The sequence below is a fragment of the Heloderma suspectum genome, chromosome 6 (assembly GCF_057233095.1).
Source record: "Heloderma suspectum isolate Gila_16-S chromosome 6, 16-S_ref, whole genome shotgun sequence".
NCBI classification, from domain to species: Eukaryota; Metazoa; Chordata; class Lepidosauria; order Squamata; family Helodermatidae; genus Heloderma; species Heloderma suspectum.
In genome coordinates this window covers 71800194-71825310 of record NC_139463.1, presented here as the reverse complement: position 1 = coordinate 71825310, position 25117 = coordinate 71800194, and the positions used below count along the sequence as shown (strand labels likewise).

Genomic DNA, 25117 nt, shown 5'->3' with positions numbered 1-25117 from the left:
GATGAGGTAGGAAAATGTGAAAGGCTGTGCCCTTTTTCCCTCTGGAACTGAAGACCATCAGTTCTGTACTGGCCTCCAATTCCACATTACATGGAATAAGAAGATTCTGAGGTTGTTCCAGTGACTCCCATGATGCTAGGGCAATGTAAGGACCCACTCAAGGAGGTGCTAGAGCGGAGTAGTAGAATTCTGGACTGTACCACTTCTGACGGCAGATATGGGGGGATTGCATTTTTTAAATACTATTCTGCTTTAGAACAAAGCACAACACACACCTCTCATGTAAATGTACATACTGGAGGGAAAGGTCTAGCACACCCCTTACCTTAATCTAACATTCAAGGAGCGCTTTATGGGGGCGAGCATTTAATAACATGACACCCCCTCACCTTCAGCCTGATTTTACCTCCTCATTCCGCCCAACGTGTAGCACAGCTCAGAGACATGGGGCTCCTTCACACCAGGCTTTTATCCTGCGATTGAGATTGCTCCTTCACAGAAGTTTGTGGGCTCTTTACATGATGCTGTGACCCTCCTGCACTAAATGCCCTTTGTTCTGTTTTTAAATAAATCGCAGATAATGAGCTATCAAATTACCCTGTTGTGTTCCGCTTTCTTCCATGAAAAGAGTTAAAACGGCAAGAAGAGGAGCAAGATCAATGATAGATAATGGAAGACTCAGCAATGGGGAGAAGGAGAGGGGGAAAGGAAGCATGTGTAAAGGGAGTCAGCTGTGATCCTACATTTAAAATGGAAGCAGAAAGCCCCGTTTTAAATGCAGGACTTTAGGCTGGTGTAGAAATACCCATGGAGTGCTTCTAGACAAGGCTTTTATTGTGCAATTGTCCTGCTTTGTTCACAGAATTTAGGGGGGGGGGGTGTCTAGACGTTGCCTCTTCCATTTGTAACCCTCTTGTGTTTTCCCACCAATTCTTCTGACTTTTTTCTTACCACAAAAAATCTGCGAATGTAAATGGCTCTGTTAATCTGTTAAAGCCAGAACAGTTGCATACTGTCTTTGGACAGGCAGCACTAGGAGCCCTTATTTGGAAGCACCCATTGTTTTAAAGACATCACAATCCCAGCATGCAATATCCAGATAGGAGCACCTGTGTGGTCTTTTTCCTGAACAGCTGTCCAGGTGGGGTATTTTTTTCCCCCTGAACAGCAATGATAACTATATATCATCTGACCATTTGTGGCTATGCGGAATGAAGTCTTGGCCTTGGTGCGTGAACAAGATCAATCACAAGTTAAGCGGTTCGGCATATTTGGCCCTATCCATTAGAGCACAAATTCAGTTTCTGGCTCTCCAAAGGCTGACTGGGTTTTAGGTAGCCTCCTCAACTGCATGTATTTCCTTTCCTCACTCCCCAAGGGCTTACAGCTTTTAAACCAGGCTTTCCCAACCCGGCACCCTCCAGATGTGTTGGACTACAACTCCCACGAACAGGAGAGAAACGTCTCAAGATGCTGGAACAAAGAATTTATTTGTTAAAAAGCCCAACGTGTTTCGGGCTATTTTTATTTTAAAGCCTTCTTCAAGGGGTTATAAAAATGTCTGCAGAAATTCCTGTAATAATGTCTCCTACTAAAATTCACTGGCGACAGGGGATTCCTGTGCACTAGTCAGCTGGGGCTTGCAGGAGTCAGCTCCTGAAATTCCCAGCCAAGTTCCATTCCACGCCATTTGCACCCTCATCAGGATGCAAATGGCATGGGAAGGAGCAACCCGGCTCGGCCGGGGCCTGCAGCAGTGGGCTCCTGCAAGTCCTGGCCAGGTTCCTCTCTCTGCATGGAGAATTTTTTCAACAATAAAGGGGGCGGGTGGATGATGTCATTGGAGGGGGAGGAGCTTCAGTGGGAGCTTCAAGGGGATAACACCCCTTGATATCATCTGGCCTGCCAGGCTGGTCTGAGGGGGTATAAACCAGCCCCTGAGCCAAAAGTGGTTGCCTCCCCCTGCCTTGAGGGAAGATCCAGGAGTTTCCCACCTGAAGTTGATCCAAACGAACCAGGGTGGTTTTCAGCTTGCTTTCCAGCTGTTCCTTTTCAGATGACATGTTTTCTCTCTCGTCTTTAACCCTGTTTGGGAACAGATAGTGGATGAATTGTTTATTTCCTCTATTTATATACCGCCCAATAGCCAAAGCTCTCTGACCAGTTCTCACCATGAACATTAGGACCATAAAAATGCACGAATATAATAAAAGATAATGTAAAATCTACAGCAAATTAAAATAGCCGCAAAATAAACCCATGGTAAAAAATAGAGGGCAGATATAGTGTAAGGATCTGAAGTGGGTGGGGAACCTCTGTCAGCCCAAGGGCCAAATTCAATTTCAGAAAGGCTCTTAGGGGCCACATTCCAGTGGTGGACGTGGCCAAATGTAAAGGGGTGGGGCCAAAAATACACACACACCCCAGCATATTGTAGCTTATACCTCTTGCTGCCAATAACTAAGGCTTAGGAGAGGCATTTCAACCTTTTCGAATGGGGAAAAAACTGTGCAAAAGCCGGGAAACCCCCGAACTATCAGTAATCGGTGGAAAGGGGCCAAGGCCTGGGGAAGGGGGCACGGTCATCTGGTGAATCCGCGAGGGCTGAACTGGGACCCCAGGAGGGCCAGCTTTGGCTCCTGTGTCTGAGGTTCCCCACCCATGATCTAAAAGCACATTTTTAAAACTGAAAAATTAAAAAGCCTGGGAGAATAAAAAGGTCTTCATCAGTTGCTGAAAAGACTACACAATGTAGCTGTCAGGTGATCCTCTCTGCACAGGACATCTATGACCTGCATCCCACCACTGAAAAGATCCTCTCTCTAGTAGCCACCCACCTCACTTCATCCAGCGGGGGCATCCACAGGAGGGCCTCAGAAGATGATTCCAGGAAGCTATATATGTGAGGAGACGCTCCTTTGGGCAACTTGGCCCCAAGCCATTCAGGGCTTTAATGGTCAATACCAGCACTCTGAATCTGGCCAGGGAAAATCCTGGAAGCCACTGCACAGCCCCACAGACCCCCCACCTCTGGGCCTGGTAAATGCCACTAGCCTCCTGCACTCTTAGAACCACTGAGCAGCTGAGCTGGTCCTCCTCCAGGTTCAAAGTAGTGCTGCCGCCATAGATTTCAAGGCTTTGCAGAGGCGTAACTGTCCCTCCCTGCTTTCAGATTCAAGTATCTTCGCTCAGTGCTGCAAAAGAGGCAGCAGAACCCAAACTGCGGCCTCCATGCGGCTAGCTTCTCATTACACAGAAACATCGGATTCTTTCATGCCTGGTTTCCAATTGCTAGTTTTGCTAAGTCTCCTTACCAATGTAACATCTACCACAGGGATGAGAGTTTCAAACCGGTACAGTTCCTAAAGAGCTATTCGCAGCACTTCTTTCCTTCAAATCCCTTCTCAAACCCCAGCTTTTCCATGAAGCATTTGGCTTATTCTTCCCTTGCCTACATATCCCTCTTGTCATCTCTCCCACTTTGAATTTTAGGGCAGGGACTTTGTAAAGTGTAATGCGCATTAATAGCATTACGTAGGCAACTAATAAAATACTTGTCTCTTTGATGACAGTAGGAACAGTTGAGGGAAAAAGCTTTGGATACTGGAACTGCTGTCTGCAAGACTAACCATTTAAGCCAGGGTGGGCAACTTCGGGAGGTCCAGGGGCCATTTTCACTTCCTGGACCTCCCCACCCCTGTGGGCCACACACACCCATGCGTGCCGGAAAAAAAAGCATGGGTACAGAATGCCAAAAGGGTTAAGCTTTTTGCAAGCTCAGTTTGATCCTTTGCCGCTTCACAGCCACAATGGACAGCACTATTTTTTTTTTAAATGAATTTGGGTGGCAGCATGTTGCCCACTACCTGTGTGTTGCCCACCCAATTTAAGCCACATAGTGGCTGTGTTTGGGTGCAACACTAAACTATAGTTTAGGCTTTGCTTCCCCCTTGCTCTGACATGCCTCTGAGAAGATTGGAAGCATCTACTTCCATTTTATATTAACCATAGTTTAGCATGTTGTCCAAATCCTAAACTGTGGGTAACCTTAACTATGTTTAGTGAAAACAAGCTAGCTTCATAAAAGTATGGCTTGAAGTTGGCTTGTTTCCACTAACCATAGTTAAGTTTAACCTCAGAATCAAGAATGGGAGAGAAAGCTTCTGAACTCCTCCTCATGGATTCATGGGGTGGGGGTGGGAGCTCACAAGCCCAAGGCTCTTTTAGACCCATTTTTGTAACGATAAACCAGGCTCCCCCAACCTGGTTCTTTTTAGATGTTTCCAACTTCAACTTCCATCAGCCTCAAACAGCATGGACAATAGTTAGGAATTCTAGGAGTTGTAGTAAAAAAAAAAAAAAAAGTTTGGGATAACTCTGCTGAACTATAGTTACAAAGGTTTAGCATTATGATTGAACCAGACCACTGTCCAAAAAAGAGGCACTCACTGGCATAGTTCTGCCTCTGCGGAGCTGCTCTGCGTTTCTAGATGTATAACCTTCTTTTTGAGACAACACACTTCTGAATCAAGTTTCTCATTGCTTCTCCTTAAAGTATCCAAGCTTCTTTGAAGAACCTGAAGAGTCAGATAAGACAGAACTCATTGTCAGCTTCATCGGAAAATGAAAAAAATACTTGGCATTTACAGATACAGTATGCAAACTCCCACCACCTGCCCAATCATGTCAAAATTTTAACACGGTCTCCTCAAGATTCCATTTTCAGTCAGCCTTCCCATTGTCATAGAAACATAGAACAGTAGGGTGGAAGGGGCCTATAAGACCATCAACCACTGCTCAATCCAGGAATCTGAGTCACAGCAACCCTGACAGATGGCTATCCAGCCTCGTCTTGAACGCCTCCAGTGTGGGAGAGCCCACCACCTCCCTAGGTCATTGGTTCCATCGTCGTATTGCTTTAACAGTCTGGAAGTTTCTCCTGATGTTCAGCCGGAATCTGGCTTCCTGTAACTTGCGCCCATTATTCTGTGTCCTGCATTCTGGGATGATCGAGAAGAGATCCTGCCCTTCCTCTCTGTGACAGCCTTTCAAGTACTTGAAGAGTATGAACATCTACTCAGCTGTTCTTTTTGTTTACCTCATTTTCCTTCTGAAGTTTTGTATTATTTTCTTTAACTGCAGCCAGCCCTGTCTGAGCAGAGCTTATCTCTAAAGCCTGGAGGTCCTGGGTTCTCTGAAGCTCCATGGTCCCAGTCTGCAGCAAACGGACTTTATCCTCAAACTCCTTGGTTTTCTCCTGGGCACACACAGTTGGGGGGGAAGGGGGGAAACAAAGATCGTAAAATACACAGCAACGGTTGCACGGTTGGGCAACCTGCGGCCCTCCAGATGTTGTTGGACTTCAACTCCCATCAGCCCCACCCAGCATAGCTAATGATCGGGGATGGTGGGAGTTGCAGTCTAAAACAGCTGGAGGACACTGGGTTGCCTACCCGTGTGATTATGGGAGTTGTAGTCTGACAACTTCTGGAGAGTCTCAGATTGCCCATCCCTGGCTAGACATCTGTACAGCTGCAAGTGCAGCATGCAGACCCAACAATGAAGAAACCCCCTGCTTTTTCTAGCACACTTCAGGCCAAAATACATATGATGGTTAAATGCATCTTGGCCTCCACTGTGCAGGCCGAGCTAGGCAGCCTGATGTCCTCCAGCTGACATTTAACAGGATCAGAGCAGGTGGAGAGAGAAAATATGTCTCTTTCCTCCTCCCCTCCCAATGGCAAATAGCCGCTTCAGAAGAGCTCTTTTCCTCAGGACCACAGCAGGGAGGAAAGGGCTAAATTCTCCCTCCACACCTGCTCTGATCCAGTCAGTTATCGGCCCCAGATGATGCAATCTGCATTTCTCAAAGCTTGCATGATGCAAAGAGGCATTTTAACATCATATCTTAGTTTGGGTCATGTTCCTTCCCATCTTGACGTGCTCCAATATAAAGAAATGCCTCTGCTTTGTCAATTGACTTTCTGTTAGTTCTGCATACTTTAGTCCTCCTCCCTGCTTTCTAAGTGGGATTTTTTAAAGGAAGTATATAGCATTGCTTAGGTAGAATCCAATCTAAGTCCTACTTAGAGTAGACCCATGGAAATGAATGGAACTTAACTCAGTCATGACTAATTTAAGCCCTATTCATGTCAATGGGTCTACTCTAAGTAGGACTTACTTGGATTCTAACCCATGCTTCTCCTTCTGGGGAAGCCATTGACTTATCTAGCTCATTGGTCATGCTGGCAAGGAATGATGGGAGTTGTAGTCAACCACATCTGGAGGGCACCAGGTTGGGGAAGGCTGATCTACTGACTGGCAGTAACTTTCTAGGGTTTCAGAAGACTCCAGGGCTGAACCTGGGAACTTTTGCATGCAAAGCATTTTCCCTTTTTCTCAAACCCTGCCAAAACTTACTTTTAAAAACTAAGAAAACCACTGAAAGAAGCAACCTGGATGAATCATGTACATTTATCAGGATATGTCTATTTGATTTCAATGGCAGAATCTGAGAAGATTGGCACAATTATGAAGTATACATAATTCTAGAAAGAAAAAAATAGCTTGGTGCTGTGATCCACACAGACACTTTGCTGCTTATTTAGACCGCTCCTACCTCTGCAGCCCTGAGTTTCTCTTGAAGATCCTCATGCTGTTTCTGGAGGCTTTTAAGGTTTTCCTTCAGTTTATGGTTTTCCTGAAGCAAAGTTGTATTTTGTTGCTCAATCTCTTCCACTTCTCCCTGGGGAAAAGAGCATACATTGAGAGGTATTAACACAGTTCTGCAAAGAGACACTAGAATTGCCAAAAGGCACAGTCTGTTCTTCAGATGGAGCACTCCTTACCTGATTTCTATTAATAGGCCTCAAACGCAATAATTCCTTAAGGCAGGGGTGTTGAACCTCTTACAACCAGAGGGTCAGCTTCCATATCAGAGAAGCTCTCGGGGGCCTCATTCCAGTGTGAGTGGGCCAAAAGGGGCATGGACAAAAACTACCAGCATACTGTAGCTTAAAGTTTTTACTGCCAGTAACTAAGCCTTAGGAGAGGCATTTCAACCTTTTGGAATGGGGGGAAAACTCCACAAAAGTCAGGGAACTACCAGACGTTCAGTAGTTGGGGGAAAGGGAGTGGAGCCAGAGGAAGAGGGCATGGCCTCCTGGGGACCCCAGGGAATGCCACATTTGGCCCTCAGGCCTGAGGTTCTGCACCCCTGCCTTGGGACCCGACGATGCTAAACATGTCATCAGAAACCACTGTCATGTTCCTCCACCTCTTCTTTCGCAATCACACACTCCAGGAAACAAAGCTCCAGGCTAACACTACTTCATTGGTTAACTACTAGCTTCTTTTCAAATGCAGATTCTAGGAAACTCTCAGGCTGCATAGAACCAGCTAATCCACACATCTATGAATATCAATAGAGGAGACGAAGTAGAAGTTAGAGAAGTTGCCAGCAGTCTGGGCATAAACTTCACCCTTAGGGTGGCACCCTCCTATGCCCGCTTCCACGAATGGCCTACCTGGTGGAGTGTCTGAGCCCTGCCCCTAACTTTTCCGGCTTTGCTCTGCGACAGACTCCCACCATCCCTCAAGGCACACCCCTTGCCCTCCTCCTCCTCTGAAACCTGGGTTCTCATGGTGGAGGAAAGGGGGAGCCATTCAGGCTGGGCATTCTGTGTGTCAAGGTCTTGGGAAGAAAGTATCACCGTATCTGGGCTCACTGGGGAGGTGGCCTCCCTCTGTTCAGGCTGTTCCCGTTCTGATTCTGAATCCGAGCTGCCAGACATCTCCACATGCTCAGATTCTTTCCTGACAACCACATCCATTTTTTAAGGAAATATAATAGTAGGAGTTGGGGTAATTTCTACCTAGACTTCAATGTGTGGGGAGGCTAACCCCTCTCTCCCCAGCCACGGTCCCGATGAAAATCCACACACACACACACACACACACACACACACGCTAGTAAACACCTGGGGGGAAAAAACTGATGTGGTTTCTAATGGTGCATTTAGTGTCACATCTAGTTTAGCTACAATTCTGCAGCTACAGGGTAACACAGCAGAAGGACCACAGCCAGGTTTCTTGGTTTGTTTTGAAAAAGGGAGGACAGATGGAGTAGCACCTGGATCCAGATATCACTCTTGGGCAAGTCACTATGTGACATAAGGAGGGCTGAAAAGAGTACCCTCCAGAGATCACAGATGCTCACAGAGTCAAAGCACTTGCTGCTGTGAGCAGATGTGCTCCCTGAGGGGTCCTTCTTAAAAGCATGCCTGGCTGAAGAGATGTGTCAGCAAAATTTGGTCTCTGCACAATCATATGCAGTGTCTGCTGTAACCAAACATCAGAAAACTTTGCTCCTCTAACATTACCACCTTCAATCCAAAGGTCCCCTGGCCTCTTAGCTGACTCCGCCCCATCTTCCATTCTGCTTGGAGCTAGCTATTTCCCAGACCTACCAGGGAAAAGTACCTCTCTTGCAGTGTCACCTCTCTCTCCCTTCAGTTCCCTTCACAGAACCCACTTCTTCCATGAAATTTTTGCTTTAACTCCTTAAGTCTTGAGGTAGGCAATCTAGTGCCCTCCAGAAGTTTTGGACTAGAACTCCCATAATCCCCAACCACTGGACATTCTGGCTGGGGCTTATGGGAGCTGTAGTCCAAAACATCTGGATGGCACCAGGTTGCCTACCCCTGCCTCAGTCCTTGGAAAGGAAAGGTTCCTCCTGTGCAAGCACCGGGTCATTACTGACTCCTAGAGGGACATCGCTTTCACTGGCATTTTCATGGCAGACTATAGCGGGGTGGTTTGCCATTGCCTTCCCCAGTCGTGACTACCTTTCCCCCAGCAAGCTGGGTACTCATTTTACCGACCTCGGAAGGATGGAAGGCTGAGTCGACCTGAGCTGGCTACCCGAGACTCAGCTTCCTCTGGGATCGAACTCAGGTCATGGGGAGAGTTTCGGTTGCAATACTGCTGCCTACCACTCCGTGCCACAGTCCTTACCCTCATCCAAAATGACGCCTAGGGACATGGGCTTGCATTTGTGCATAATCAATCCCTTCTCCCCATTTACCCTTCTCCTCCACCAACAATGTCTGTTTTCAGACAGTAAGCTCCTTGGGGCAGAGACCTGCCTTTTGCTTAGGTTACTTCGCAAAGTCTGCGGAAATAATAAGAAAAGAATCCTCATGAGTGTCACAAAGGAGGGCTGTGTTTCTATGCTGCTTCTGCCGCCTCTGCTGCTTAATTGCTTTTAAGGATGCTTTAGATGCATTTATTACTTAAGTGTTTAGTCTCCACCAGCTAAAAGCAAAAAGCCACATGCCCCAGAGGTGCTTATCTATGATTGCTTTGACAAGGATGCTCACCACCCATTTACTCTCCAATATAATCTCCTTACAAAAGCAGCATATGTTCAAACGCACCAATTTATTCTGACCACCATTGGCTCGTCTTCTGAAACGAGGGCTGGATGAGGATGAAGAAGCTGAAATTAAATCCAGTCAAGACAGAGGTGCTGTTGGCCAGTAGGAAGTCTGGCTCGGGGATTGGGTCTCAGCCTGTTCTGAAAGGGCTGCACTCCCTCTGGTAAGATCAGGTTTGTAGCTTAGGAGTGCTCCTGAACCCTATGCAGTCCCTAGATTCTCAGGTGGTCAGGAATGTGTTTGCACAATGATGTTTAGTGTGCCAGTGGTGACCTTTCCCAAGTCAGTTTCATTTGGCATTAGTTATCCATGTCTTAGTCGCATCACATTTCAACTACTGCAACACATTCTACGTTGGGCTACCACTGAAGAGCATCCAGAAGCTTCAACTGGTGCAAAATGCAGCAGCTAGGCTGCTAACTGGTGCATGGTATTGGGATCATATTATTCCAATACTGAAAGATCTGCACTAGTTGCCAGTTGCTTTTCTGGCTCAACTCAAGGTGTAGGTTTTAATCTTTAAAATCCTGAACAGCTTATGGCCTAGCTATCTAAGGGACTGTATGTCTTGTTATGAACCTGTTCAATTATTAAGATCTGCAGGAGACAGGGCAGAGATGGGGAATTTCTGGTCCATATGCCAGATACACCCATGCAAAGCTTCCATCCCCTGCCCTTACTTGCCTTTTTTAATAGTTTTTTTTAGTGGTTTTTGTTTTAGAAGTTTTTAATGAAGGTTTTAGTGTCAGCTTTAATGTTTTTATGATGCTGTTTTTATGGTTTTTGGTGTCAGAAATGGGCAACAATGCTTGTTAGTTAATTGTTTGGGCCAGTGGGAGTTGATAGTTGTGATAATATTTCTGTCCCTGCTGACTAATCCTCTCTGGTAAACAAGGGATTAACTTGCTTAACCTTTCTTTAATTGCCCTTTTTCTGCTCCTATATCTTGACCACTTCCTTTCTTTCTTGTCTCCTCCTTTTTTTCTCCGCCGTCTGCAATGAGATGCTGTTTTATTTTCCAGCAACAGAGATGACTATGCATGTGCCTTTTTCTTTGAATAAAGTTTTTTTTAATCTTTCTTCTTTTTTACCTTGACTATAAGTCTTAACAGACTGTTCCTTGCAACTGCTGTCTGCAAACTTATCAAACTATTCCCATATTCTCACATTTGATATGTTGCATGTCGCCTTGGTGGTTTTCCAGAAAGGTGGTAGAAAAATGTTTCAAATAACGTGGAATCCAAAACTGGATGCTGACTTATTGTCCACTTTCCTGTACGGCCACCAGTTATTCAGCCAACCATTCTATGCCAATGTTTCCCTGCCAAGTTACTCGCTGCATCACTTTCATATACCATTTCTTGAAGATTCTTAACATCTGTTGGAGGTACAACGTGTCAGTTGCTGAAGCCCTTGAGAGACAGACATCTCTGGGATGGAATACATCCTCATTTGGGGTCATTGCCAAGGTTTTTCTTTTGTGGTGGAGAGCGAGGAGCTTCACGCAACCCACCCAACAAAATGTGGACAGCAGAAACATTACAAGGATAGCTCCAAAGAAATGTTTTAACATCTATAATCCAAGTAGCCAATATCTGGGACAGAGCCAGATGGTGCAAAATGCACCATTCTGATGTTTAAGAACTCATTTTTAAACAGCTGTTAAAAGTGGGAACATACAAAGCTGCCTTATACAGAGTCAGATCATTTATCCATATAGCCCAGCACTGCCAACACTGACTGGCAGTGGCTCTCCAGAGTTTCAGCCTGGAGGTTTTTCCAGCCCTGCCTGGAGATGCTGGGGACTGAACCTGAGACCTCCTGCAGGCAAAGCAGGTGCTCTACCACTGAGCTACAGCCCCTCCCAAAGCATTCCTTTCTCCCTTCCCCACCAGCTGTGATCACCAAAAGGTGGCTGTTGGTTCGCTCCATTTAAAGTATTTCTATCCCATCTCACTCATGCTTGGAGGTGGCTCATGGCAACATTTTAAAAGCAAGCATCTATCAGCTGGTTCCACAGCCATGTATTTACGTGAATGAACACCTGGAGAGACTTACGAGCATGAACTGGACTAGAGATTACTACAAGCGCACAGATTCCTATTTGGGGCAATATGGTGTACCCCTTTCCTCACTCTGAAAACTAGATGAGCATACTGCACTGCCCCACCTGTAGTCATAACGATCCCGTCTGGAGTAATACATTCTGCTTAGACAACATGAACAATGGGAAGGAGAAAGCATCCAATGCTTTCCTTCTAAAAGGATTTCTTCAGGTTGCTCAATGTTTCTTAGCTGTAGTTATTCACTGGATTTTAGTATTTTACTCAACTAGATGTTTTTGCATTAGTGTTATTGCTGGCTTTTATTAATTATTTTAGTATAACTTTATAGTTTCTGAAATGTATCATTATTTATACGTCGCATTTCTATATCAGAGGTATGCAACCTTTTTAGCCCCAAGAGCTGGACGTGATGCTGGCACACACATGCATACATGCAAGCACATATCACAATGATCCTGATACAGATCACTCATTCCTCAACCTTGCTACACGTGAGGAAAGAATTATTTGCATCAGGATTGCTGGGGAAGGGAATTTGGTGGCAGTGGATTAGGGGCCGCAATTCAGGCGTGGAGGGCCACATGTGGCCTACGGGCTGTACACCCTTGTTCTATATGTTGGAAGCCACTGTGGGAGGGTTTTTACTCAGAAGTGTGGCCTACAAATATTTTTTTTTAAGTCAGAAAGAGACAAGGAGCAATAATGAATGGTTGGCATAGGCTCATGGATGTGTCAAACAACCCACTATAAGCATGAGAAAGCAAACAAACCTGGGTAGTAATCACAAGCATGTCATCCTCAACCTCTGCACGGAACTGGAAGGGGATACTGGCTCCACGGACTTGCCCATCCTGGTCAACGTAACAAAACTGATAATATTCATCGTCCTTTGGCAGGTAATAGGCTAAAAGAGCAAAAAGCCACATCTCACTTCTAGCCTCTCAAGCATGCAAAGTGAATTACAGGAGCAAAGGATGCTTCTTTATACCAGGTCAGACTATTTTGTCTCCTGCAGAAGACAGAGAAGGATGACAAGGAGCACCAGAGGCAGCTGGTGTCCAAGACCGTTTAGTGTCCCACCAACAGCCAACCGTTAATTTTGCAAAATAGCAAAAATAACAACCCAACAACCTTGGATAAAGGAACTCGTTCTTTGGAATGACACAAGCAAAACTGAGATTTCAACATGCCATCCTGCGTACTGTACTGACATTGGGTTGTATCCAATATTAGTCCTACTTAGGGCCCGATTCAAAGTGCTGGTATTAACATTCAAAGCGCTTAACGGCTTGGGGCCGGGCTATCTGAAGGATCGCCTCCTCCCATATGTGCCTGCCCGGATGTTAAGATCATCTTCAGAGGCCCTGCTCCGTGAGCCCCTGCCAAAGGAAGTGAGGCAGGTGGCTACTAGGAGGGCTTTTTCTGCTGTGGCACCCCAGCTGTGGAATGAGTTCCCTAGAGAGGTTCACCTGGCACCTACATTGTATTCTTTCCAGTGCCAGGTGAAGACCTTTTTATCTTCCCAGGCATTTTAGCTCTTTAGACTTTTAGCTTTGTTGTTTTAAATCTGTATTTTAAATCCCTGCACTGCTGCTAGGTTTTATTCTGGTTGTACTGTTTACTGTGGTTTTAATGTTTTTTATTGTTTTATTGTGTTTTAATTTTTGTGAACCGCCAAGAGAACTTTGGCTATTGGGCGGTATAGAAATGAAATGAATGAATGAATGAATAAATTACTTAGAGTAGAGCTGTTGAAATGAATGGGACTTGACTTAGACTAATACTGGATACAAGTCATTCTCTGGAAGTTGAGATTTGGGCACACAATAATGGTTATTAACACAAATGACTCAAAGAAAACGATCAACACTTCTTAGGGAAAACTCATGAAAATTCTTACATCGATAGTGTATTACACCACTGCATCTGGGAAGGATAACTAATATAAACAATAAAGAATGTTGGAAAAATTGTAAACAGCAAAGTTTATATATTCATATGTAGCGGTCATGTCCTGTTGTATTACAATTTTGGAACATGATATTCTCAGAAATGCCAAACTTTTATGCACCAAACCATGTGTGTTACACCAGCATTAGCTCTATTAACAATGTGGGAAGAACAAAATGCAAAACTGACTTCTAAGGAATTGTATTCATGCTAATGGCAGCCCACAGGGGTTAATAGCTAAAAGTCGGAAAACTGTAGAACTTCTAACACTGAAATCTTGGTACATGAAGCTGTGGCAAATAGACATGGCAGAAAAACTGACATAATTGAAAAACTGAAATTAGCTAAAGGCAAAGTTATAATAACTGATTTTCACAAAATATGGCATGTTTTTGTTTGATATACAAACTAGGGACACATGCAGCAGTATTTGTCAAAGCCCTTCCTCAGATTATGAAAAAGAGAGCCATAATCATATGCATGTTTAGACAGAAGAAAGTCCTACAACTCCCAGCATTCCCCAGCCAGCATGGCTGGTGAATGATGGGAGTTGTAGGCCTTTTTTCTGTCTAAACATGCATAGGATTGCACTCTAAACAGAATTTAAAAACCATTAAAAAAACTTCCAAGCACTAATGGGTTCCACCTATATTTTTGTCTGAAGTTAACGAGAGGGGATGTTCTACTCTGTCAATAATCAGATTTAAATCTGATGTGTTATTTCCTTTTTGTTTGTCTGTCTTTATATTTGGAAAATAAAAAATTAAACACACAAAAGTACACCATGCCATGCTTGTACCACCCAATCCCTTCCCCTCCCACCACTGACCTTTAAAGAGCACCTGCTGAAATTCAGTGCCACTGCCTTCAGGGCGGCTGGAAAAAGTCGCCCACATGAACGTGTAGTATTCGCGAGTCGTCTTCCATCCCACCTGCAACAGCAAAATATTTGTGCGATGGCCCTGGAGTAACTGAGGAGGCGGCTGGGAGCGGTGAAGGCTTAAGAGACCTTCCTAGTCATGCCCAAATCCAACGTACTAGAGAGGCCTTTCTAGGAGAAGGGACATATTTGCAATGCAGACTTGCAGTGTAATCCAGTATGTGTCTCCTCTGGTCCCAGTGAAGTAATTGAGGATTGCAGCTGGGAAGAGCAATGCTATGGGTCATCTACGGGGAGTGGAGCGGGGAGAAGTGATCCACTGGTGAAGCTGCCATTGCACCCACAGCAGGGCTGAAAGGGGCCGTAGTTCAGTGGTAGAGTACATACTCTGCATGCACAAGGTCCCAGGTTCAACCCCGGCATCTTCAGTCAAAAGTGTCATGTAACAGCAGAGGTGGGCAGATTTCAAGCTCATGGGATCTACTTTTGTTTTTCCTCTCCCCTCCCATTCCTTCGCGTGTCATGTCTTTTTAGATTGTATGCCTGCGGGCAGGGACTGTCTTGTTTTACTGATTGCACGTAAGCCACTCCCGGAAACCTTTTTGGCTGAGGAGCAGGATAAAAATACTTCGATCACATAAACAGCCCTCCTGATTTGCTGCAGCCGCGACGGGAGGAGGAGGGGAGCACATTGCAGTTTATGGGAAAGAATTCCCTATGCCAGCCCTGGGGCTGGCATGGTGCCCAACCAGTTTTGTGGGCGTGTCAGGCAAATGATGGGTCTTTGGAAGCTTATCCACACCTGGTCACGACAAGTCCTGTTTCCCCCTCCTCTGCAGGTGGAAGACTCCCAGGAGAACACCTGTGCTGGCAGATTCTTCCACCTGCATACCAGGAGACCTATGGCAGCATGACTGATACCTCACCAGCAGACCACCCTCTCTGCTGGTGGAACAGAACTTACACTGCCTCCTGAGGCCCTTCAGCCAGCCTCTGGGTAACTGTAACTTTTAAAATAAGAATCATTTCCTCTCCCATTCTTCAAGGAGGACAAAAGACCCCCAGCAAAGAATTTCCCAACATCACAACCAGATTATAATTCCCAGGTTTCTTTGAGAGAAGCCATAGTAGTTAAATTGGCATAAAACGAATAGAGGTTTGTAGACACTTGAAAATGCTACAAAGGGGAATATGCTCTCTCACACAATTTAACTTATTAATAGCACCTGAAATTTAAAAAGAAGTACTTCTTATCTTCCAAGCTCCCCAGCATAAAATTCCTTTCCTGACCTCTCAAACTGAGCATTGCAAAAAAAAAAAAACTGGCCAAGTCTCCCTTTCTTCTCACCCCACACAAAACCCTGTGTATTCTGGCAAAACTCCCACCCGATCACAGTCTCTCCTCTCAAGCCATCGCCAGGCCTGATACTTCCGAGAAGGAAAGAGAAGACTTTATAACCCAAGCTGGTCACCATGTTATAAAACAAGAGACTGTGACTCATAAGCACATTCCAAAGTCCATATTGCACCACCATAGGCAGCTGCTTTCACAATACAAACTCACCCTAAATATGCCAACCCAGTCCTTCCGGCGTGGTGTGATATGCTGGGAAAGATTATAACGGCAATTTATGTCGACTCCAGGGACATAGAATTTCTCCACATTTGTAAAGACGACCTGGGAGAAGTGGCTGCTGTCCATGAGGACCACGGAAGTAGGAGGCTCATCTGAGTTGTTACATAATGCAGCTTCCATTCTGGAGTTCTGTGACAGGACAAAGAGGAAAAACAGAAACAGGAGGGAGAGAGACAAAGACAATTAAAAATGGCCGCCACTCATTTTGACCTCATATTGCAGATGATACCATGTCAATTGTATCTAATAATAAGGTCTTTGTGGCATGAGGGGGATTTTGTCTGCATCAATACTGCCTCTGTTGAAAACAACACGGATGGGTAGGCTACAGGGCAAGGAAAGGGGGTGCTAGCTCTGCACTAAGAATAATTCCCCCATCTCCTATCCTCTTGCCTGTAGAGGCTAACTACCTGTTTAAATACAGATGTGTGTAACAGAGCCTCAGTACCATTTGTTTAAGAAAAGCACTTGCTGGTGCTGGTGGAAGGAGTGGGGAGACAGTGAGAGGTACCTGAAGTAGAGAAATAGTGAGGGGAGGTGCTGCTTAACCCTTTCTCCCACCCACCAGTTATCTACTCCAAATTTCCTCCACATTGGTTTTCTTCCTAGGGGATTTCAAGTGTGTGTGTTTGGAACCTCACATGGCAGGGGTGTGTGTACAATGGGGGTGGGGGTTGCTTGGTGGTTTAGAGCCAAGGTACAAATCTGTAAGCCCCTCATTTGAATCTTGCCTCTGCCATCAACTCACTAGGCAGGCTTAGACAAGCCATTCTCCCTCAGCCTCAGCTCCCCATCTATGATATGGACATAATAATACCGGCCTACCATAAAGGCCTGCTGTAGAGAATGTACGTAAGCTCTGTAGAGACTTTTTTTTTTAAATGCCAGTTGTCCTGGGATTGCAGACCCGAAGGGAAGAATATTCTGGTCTCTCAATCAGCCAGGAGGAACAAAGGCTGCTAAAAGGCTGCTCTCCCTGCCTGCCTGTCATGAAGAGCATCACAGCAAGTTTAAAAATGAAGGGGCCCAAAAACATACACTATGTACTAAGAACCCCAAATCAGGAAAAAAAAAAAAACAATGACTGTGCATGCAGTCATGCAGAAGAAAGGAAAGAACACAAGAACAGCTGTCCCACCTCAGCACGGATGCTCTCCCACTCTGGGTAGCCTCCCTGATCCAGAAGGGGGAACTCTGAAGGCCTGCTGACAGGATCCACAACTTCAAAGGCTCCCCCCCCCCCACACAAGCAACATTTTTTTGCAGGGCCTCCCCTGTATTGGCCACAGGGAAAGGGGCTGCCTTTATTGCACTTTGGGCAACAGCACAGCTTCTGCCAGCAGTGTGGAACCTCAGGCCTCTGGGCCAAATCCGGCCTGCTTGGGCTGCCCCAGATGGCCACGCCCTCTTCTCCTGGCCTCATCCTTCCCCTGCCTGTCAACTGTTTAGTGGTTTCCTGGCTTTCGCGCAGGTTCTTCCCTATTCTAAAATGCCTGCTTCCTAAGGCAGTAAGAGCTTTAAGCTAAAATACGCTCACATTTTTTGGTTTTTTGGTATTTTGGTCCTTCCCCCTTTTGCATCCTCCGCCCCCACCGGAACACAGCCCCCCAAGAGCGTCTCTGAAATTGAATTTAGCTGAAAGAGGTTCAACACCCCTGCCTCAGGCCTAGAGAAAAACAAAATACAAGCTTCTTTCGGATGCTCCAGGAGCAACCAGATGAAGCTCTGGCCAGTCTCCAGAGAGCAAGAAGCTCTCCGCCTAGACAGCTTTCCTGCCAGTCCAAAACTATCCCAATTCCAGGAAGCGAGAAGCACAAGTTCCCCAGCTGATCCTCGTAGCTGTGGAACACGGAGCGAGACATGACCTCTCCAGAGAATAGACAAAGGGCATTTGGGGCAACGGAAAGAGGTCACGGATGGCAATGCCAGCAGCTGAACACAAACAATTTGTTTTTGATGCTCTGCTCGCTTCAGCTGTGATCATGCCAAGTCAGTCTGGATGACACTAACATTTAAGTATTTAGAGAGAAAAAGATGTGAGGAAACACTCAAGGCTCTCGCGCAGCACAGATTCACACACAAATGTTGCTTTCATTTTTAAAAAGAGGTGGGGGAAGCACACTTTTTAAACTAGCATTTATGGAGAGAAGACAGAAGCAGCTTCAGATGGAGAGGGGGTTTCTGCCTAGGGTGGACCAACATTACATTTATCACTTCTCCCAATCCACCACAGCTCCACCAGACTCACATTCCAGATCAAGCAAACACATAAAAGCTTGCCAGAAATCTATTCCGACGGCAGTTTATTGGGTATCTGGTAGCAAGATTTGGAGTTATTAATAGCAAACGTTTAAGTGACTCAAGCATGCAAGCAACATGCTTGGGGGACATGTTGTTCCACCAATTTGGGATGCAGAGAGAGTCCCCTAATGAATTCAACTTGGCAGGGCAAGTTACTGTGTCACTCCTTTCCCCACACCCCCAGAAAAAACATCCTTCCGATAGCCACAGGCAGTCGTGGACACACTGAGCCTCAGGTGGCAGAGTTTGGCTATCATTAAGGGCAGCACAGTGGGAGACAGATGGATCTCACTCAGGGAAGTGCTCCTGCACATACCTCACTGAAATTAACGACAGCCATGTGATGAGTGCAGTAGTGTTTTTGCTACTTCCATTACAATAGGATCTGTACGGGAGAGTTTCCCATGGGATTGCATCCTCGTGTTCATTAGTGTCTCAAGCCCCATAACATGTGGGACTAGCCCTGGCATAGGGGGAAAAAAAGGGAGCGCTAACACCGTACTCGCCTCTTCACAGCCTCGGCACTCTTGCTTCCTCACTCTGTCAGCCTTCCCCACCTCTGGATATTTTGGACTACAACTCCCAGAATTCTTGACCGTTAGCCATGCTAGCTGAGGCTGATGAGAGATGAGGTCCAAAACATCTGGAGAGCACCAGGTTGGGAAAAGCCCACTCTAAGGAAAGCTGCCTCCATGGAGCAGCCCTAAAGCCCTGGAAGGAAGGATGGGAGGGAGGGAGGAAATAAAGGGGAAGCCCCTGAACCATGGAAGAAGTAGTGTGTGCCTAAGCAGGGGAATATAGTTGACATAAAGATTGCTGACTTTTCCTTTAAGTGGCTCCTGTGCTTTTCACTGTTGCTAAAGGCGAAGAAACCATACCAAGGAGGAAAAAAAGGCAGATGGACTCCACAACTTGTATCTTCCAACTTTTGAAACCTCTGAACTGCATTCGAGTAAGCAGTTTCTGGGCTGGTATGTCAACTTCTATTAGAGAGCCAGTATGGTGTAGTGGTTAGCCCAGACTCCCCCAACCTGGTGTCTTCCAGATGTTTTGGACTACAACTCCCAGCAGCCCCAGCCAGCTTGACCAATGGTCAGGGATGACAGGAGTTGTGGTTCGAAACATCTGGAGAGCAACAGGTTGGGGAAGTCTGGGCTAGCGTGCTGGGCTGGGGAGACCAAGGTTCAAATCCTATGGTAGCCCTAGGCTAGTTGCTACTTCTCAGCCTAACCTACCTCACAGGATTGTTGTGATGATAAAATGGGGGCGGGGGACAGTGCACCCCGCCTTGAGCTCCTGGAGGAAAGCTGGGATATAAATTCAATAAATAAATAATTAAAATAGAAAGATGAGAGATGGCCCAGCCTCACCCATACCTGCCTCCTGCTGAACAATCTCCCACTCTCAAGTTCTCTTCCTTGTACTGTTCCAGGACTCGAGTTCTCCACAACAGAGATTCAGAAGCACAAGTAAAGAAAATCCTTAGCACAAAGCCAAGGCAGCCTTTTGCCGGGGGGCATGCACTTCCAGTCTCTTCTGGTTAGGCATCTCAGAGGTAATGGCTGGGCATAAGCAGAGCTAGCTGCCAGCCCTCTGATTTCCTGTCATTAAGAAAGCACTTCAGAGGACTGCCTGTTTAGAGCAGGCCCACCTAGCTTGCAGCTTTCACTTTCCACAAGTTACAGAAAAGACACACCCTATTCTAGTTCCAGGAATTGTTTCTGCTGTAAGAGACACACCTGTCACCAAATCAGGCCATGAGCCCAAGCAAAAGGGCAGAACACAGTTGCAAGCTTGTTTAACACTTCTGTGCCTCCACAGCAGCCTGCCATGAAGTAATTAAGCCAGTGAAGCTTTTCCCAGTTGTGTAAGGAAAAGCTTTACCTCAGGAGGGCCAGATTTGGCCTGAGGTGCTACACCTTTACCTGCTCAGTTTCTGAACAACCTTGAACATTCACGTAACATTTGGTTGTTCAAAGCACTTCAGTCATGCTATCACAGTCATTCAGCCCTGCAATGTAGCTAAACAATATCATCTCCGCATTGCAAATAAATGGTTAAGAAGAAGCCTAAGATAGCAGCAGGCAGCCTTGAGCCCTCCAGATGTTTTGGACTACAACTTCCATCTGCCCCAGCAGCATGGCCAGTGGACAGGAATGCCGGGAGTTATGGTCCAAAACATCCAGAAGGCACTGGGTTGGCTACCCCTGGCCTAAGGCCACCGTCTCAGTTCACGGCACATGTGGGATCTCCACTTGCAGCGTCCTGGTTCACAATTCAGTCTCTTAACCACTATACTGCCATTATTTATTAACATTAACATTATCAATTACATGTATCCTTCTTCGAAGGAGCTTAGGGCAGTGTACATATCCCATCCCTATTTGATCCTCACAACACCTTCCAAAGTAGGCTAGGCTGAGAGATGGTCACCAAGTGAGCTTCGAGATAAGTGGGGGATTTGAACCTGGGCCATAGTCTGACACTCTAACCACACTGGCTGCTGTCCTCACAGGGCTGTTGTGAGGATAAAATGGGATAAGTGTTGGAGGAAGGGCAGGGTATGCACGCACTAATCTACACATATAAAAGCCAACGCCCTACAATACATCACATCCCAAAACTTTCCATTACCCTTTAGCCTGACCAAGAAACAGAAACCAGGATAACGTTACACAGCTACGAAACTTGATTCTCAGTAGCCGAAGTCACCAGGGAGCTGGTTTAGCCCCCTTTATGATGTTACAAGTGCACTGCTTATTCTCATGTGAGTGAATAACTGTCTTTCACTCATATGGGGGAAAGCAGCAACGCTGAGTAGCCTGGCCCTCACCAAAGGAGGCTGAAACGCAGACATACTTTGCAAGGCTTCTTATTGCAATACACAAGTCCTTCTTGGCCACCCATAACAACAGGCATTTCACAAGCCACAACCCTTTTTCACACTGTCCAAAGCTACCTCTCATTTTTACACCTGCGTATTATCCCCTTCCTTTGCCCTAAACAATTAGATCATTGGGGAGGAACCACTGCTTATTGGTAGCTCACATGCTTGGATGCAGTAGGTCACCGGTTCAACCCCTGGCATCGCCAGTTAGAAGGATAACTGGGTAAGAACAGCCTCCTCCGACCGGGTGACCTCCGGATGTGTCAGATGCTGGGAGTTGAAGTCTGACAACCTGGAGGTCGCCAGGCTAGACCTTTCGCTGCCCAAGAGATCCTGGAGAGGCCCTGCCAGTAGGCAACAGTAGGCTAGACGGATAAGTAATGCTGAGGCAGTAGTATAAGGCGGTGTCCTACGTGGACCAGAGAAGCAAAACAGAGGAGTCGAACATAAAACTGAAACCAAGTCCTCTCGCTGCCCCAACTCTTTCCTGCGCTCGTCATCACTCACAACTCCCTTCCTGTATGTGCGACACACTTTAAGACAAAACAGAGCACCCATTATCCCCATCCCCATCGCAACTGGCAAGAACATGACTAAGGAAAGAGTTACGTTGTTGCTGAAGTCTAACTGTGCTGGCTAGCTAGGTACTCACCCTTTCCACAGAGGCAGGGGATGGAAGAGACCACTCCGCAGCTACAGGGGCTTAAAAGACGACTAGCCACCACTCCCCCGCCCCACACAGAGAAGGTGGCGCCGACTGGCAAGGGGCAGAAACTTGATACTTTCACTTATCGGACAGTCCTCGCCCCCGGAAAATTACAGCTAGAGGCACCGCCCCATGCACGGAATGCTGGGAAGTGTAGTTCTGGAAGTAGATGGAGCCTTCCAGGAACACTGCTCAGCATCGGCACCTAGTAAGTCTTTGTTGGAACAGTTCCGAAAGACTTCTGGTTTGGCTTCAGGTCAACTGGCTGCCAGCCCCGAGGCCAGTCATCAGTTAAAAACGGAGAAACATGAGAGAGCAGTAGCAAAAACAAGGGACCTGTGGCACCTTAAAGATTAACATATTTATTATGGCATAAGCTTTCATAGACTACAGGACACTTCGGTTTCCTTCCCTTCTTTTCCTGACAAAAATGCCCTAAGGCTACAATCCTATACATACATACTTACCCAGGAGTAAGTCCCACTGAATTCCATGGGGCTTACTTCTGAGTAACATGTATAGAATTGCACTGCAAGGCTGGAGAGGGTGATGTGTAAATGTTAGTGCAGGAATAATAAGCAGAAAACAACCATTTTCAGTTCAAGATGAACATTCTTGTAAACCTCAGATACTTTCTCAAGTGACACGGAGTTAAATTTCCTGCATCTCTAAATACAATGAAAAGCCTCAACTGAATAGGAACTAGGTTCATAAACATCCACTAATGAAGGATTCCAGTCTAAGCCTGCAATCTTATGCACATTTACTCGAGGTCAAGCTCCACTGAATGCAGTGAAACTTAGTTCAGAATAAACATTCATAGGATTACTCTACACAGGGCATTCACGCAACCCAATAAACACTTACTTGGGTGTAAGTCTCATTGAATTCAGTAGGATGTACTTCCGAGTAAACATGAATCAGAGCTGGGCTAAGGTTCTTATAGGCCGATCCTAATTATGTTTACTTGAATATAAGTCCCACTGGGTTCACTGCACAGAGATAGGGGAATAAATCAGAGAGAATCACCATTATCAGTATAGGTGATTTTCCAGTTCTTTTTGGAGAAAGCATTTTTAAATGTCCCCCTGGGTGGAAATGAGAACTGCACATAGATGACTGGGTAGCAGCAGTCCTCCCCAAAACAAAATGTAACAGCAAAGAGAAATGTCCCTGCTCTTTCTAACTTGGGTATAACTTTGTGCAAAATATTTAAGAGAGAGAGCACACGCGCGGAAACCTCTGCTGCATGTATCCTCCACTGTGTACCTACCTTCCAATGAAACCTACATCTCTGAATATGTATTAAGGTTATATTAAGCAATAATATACTTCTACTAAAAATGATAAATAGAATCTTCCTCATTAGTGATTTAAACTGTGACTTAAATCATTAATATTGAGTTCATCAGAGAAGTGATTTAAATCAAATCAACCCTGAGACACTATATCTTTTCATCATAGGGGAGTTGCTCCAGCCCTTTTCTGCACCTTTTCCAATTCTGTAATATCTTTTCCGAGGTGAGGTGACCAGAACTCTACTCAATATTTCAAATGTGGTTGCATCATAGATTGGTATGTGAAAGGAGACCTGACTAGGCCTTGTTAAGTAGTTTGGTTCAGGCGAAGTGCCTGATGGGATTGAGTGTGTGTGTGCGCACCTGTGACCATGAGAAGCTAGTTATAATTTGCTCATAAGAAGAAATCCTATCCAACTCAGTAACTCATCCCTAAAGATAAGAAGGCTGCTGTGCTGATAAGACCACTGTGCTGAGTACTAATTGGGTTCTGAGCATGCATAGTGTGTTTTCCTTTGTTCTCCAACTTTCAGTCTGTATCCTGTTTTCTTTTGCAGCGAGAGAGACAGTTTTGTCTGTCTCTCCCACAGCTGTGGTGTGCTTTAATAAATTTCAGACTGTTCAACCTAAGCTGCCTTGGATATTTCCTTAACAATTTGGTGCCGTGACTTGGATCCCAAATGCTGAGGAGAATCGAACCAATTTGGACCGCCATTCACTGAATATCCCAGAAGCACACACCAAGGTAAGAGACCTTTTGAAATCTCTAAGTCTGGGATTCAGTGTGAAGCTGCCCATGGGATGATTCTGCCTTGGCTGATGGGATACCACCTTTAAATAGACAGTCAGTAACTTAAGCACTTGGTAAGCTGTTTGTTTTTTTGGGTTACAGAGGTCCATGGGATACGGCGTCAGGTGAATGAGAGTTGCCTTGTGTGAACTGAGGAAAAGAATAGAACGAGCTTCGTATGAATTGAGGTAAAAAAGAGCAGGGCAAATTATTGTCACTGGAACCTTGTGAGAGTGAGTTTTCCTCCTTCCTTCCATGGTATGAACTGGCCAACAAGGCACGGACCTCCTGAATAAATAATTCGGGGAATGAACGGAGATTGGAGTGAGTGAACCGACCTTTCCTTCACTCCCTGCCATGGTATGAGCTCCCTAGACAGTGAGTTACTGATCGTGCCTCCATTTCTGTGAGAGTCGGTCTCTGAGTGTACCTTGGAATTGGCAGTGCCTTTCGTTTCTTGCAATGTGTGGAGACCTGATTGTTTTCCTGTGTGCTCCTGTGTGAATTGAGGATGGGGTCGGATTCTTCCAAAGAAATTCCGCAGCCCCAAAAGGGATGCCTTCAATGTACATGAACAAGAATTACGGACCTAAGACTTGCAAGTTTTGGAGAAATGGCGCTTGACCCATCCAAACAATTTCCCTCGGTTGGGACCTTTGATTTGGACAGAATTGTGCATTTGAAGGGAGCCTTGGAATCTCGAGGTCCAAGGTGTACATGGTCAATGAGAATGCATTCTTTGATTGGTATGTTGAGATGTCAACGACAACGACAACAACAACAACAACGTCACCTAAGTCCCGGGGAGTGGAGTCTTAAGGACTCCCAAGAAAAACTGAAAGGCCAGGTAAAATTTTGAAACATCAGAAAAGCCACAGAATATTTTAGAAAAACAGTGATCACTTGTTACAACCCTGATTGCACTAGCATGAACCAACTCATGCAAGTTATTTTGCCCCAAGAAGTGTGCACTAGATTAAAGGAACAAGCAAACTGGCCAAATCAAGAACCAGCTAATCTTAATACTTTAGACCAAGCATGCATCAGATGCTGCAGAAAACTGATTAGGCTAATTTTTTTTTAATCATCAATTGTAAGCAAAACAAAAGTGAGACTACAGCAGACTACATGGATTGTCTAAAGACATTTTTGAAAAAAATATTCAA

The 25117-nt window shown here is 45.7% G+C and overlaps 1 protein-coding gene across 4 annotated transcripts in view; it reads right to left on the bottom strand.

Annotated features, from left to right (window-relative positions):
- Positions 1-25117, bottom strand: part of CALCOCO2 (calcium binding and coiled-coil domain 2) — a 45277-nt gene that overhangs the window by 14443 nt on the left and 5717 nt on the right. For 2 of the 4 annotated variants that reach the window (XM_084804819.1, XM_084804822.1), the window contains exons 1-8: positions 21810-21950; positions 15898-16098; positions 14283-14385; positions 12274-12407; positions 6620-6745; positions 5099-5257; positions 4450-4577; positions 1995-2085 (exon numbers count right to left, since the gene is read on the bottom strand). In XM_084804819.1, the coding sequence (XP_084660945.1) occupies positions 1995-2085; positions 4450-4577; positions 5099-5257; positions 6620-6745; positions 12274-12407; positions 14283-14385; positions 15898-16089 (933 nt within the window). In that variant the 5' untranslated portion in view covers positions 16090-16098; positions 21810-21950. Of the gene's footprint in view, positions 1-1994; positions 2086-4449; positions 4578-5098; positions 5258-6619; positions 6746-12273; positions 12408-14282; positions 14386-15897; positions 16099-21809; positions 21951-25117 lie in introns of those variants that run through there. The other 2 variants (XM_084804821.1, XM_084804820.1) reach the window with 1 other exon arrangement.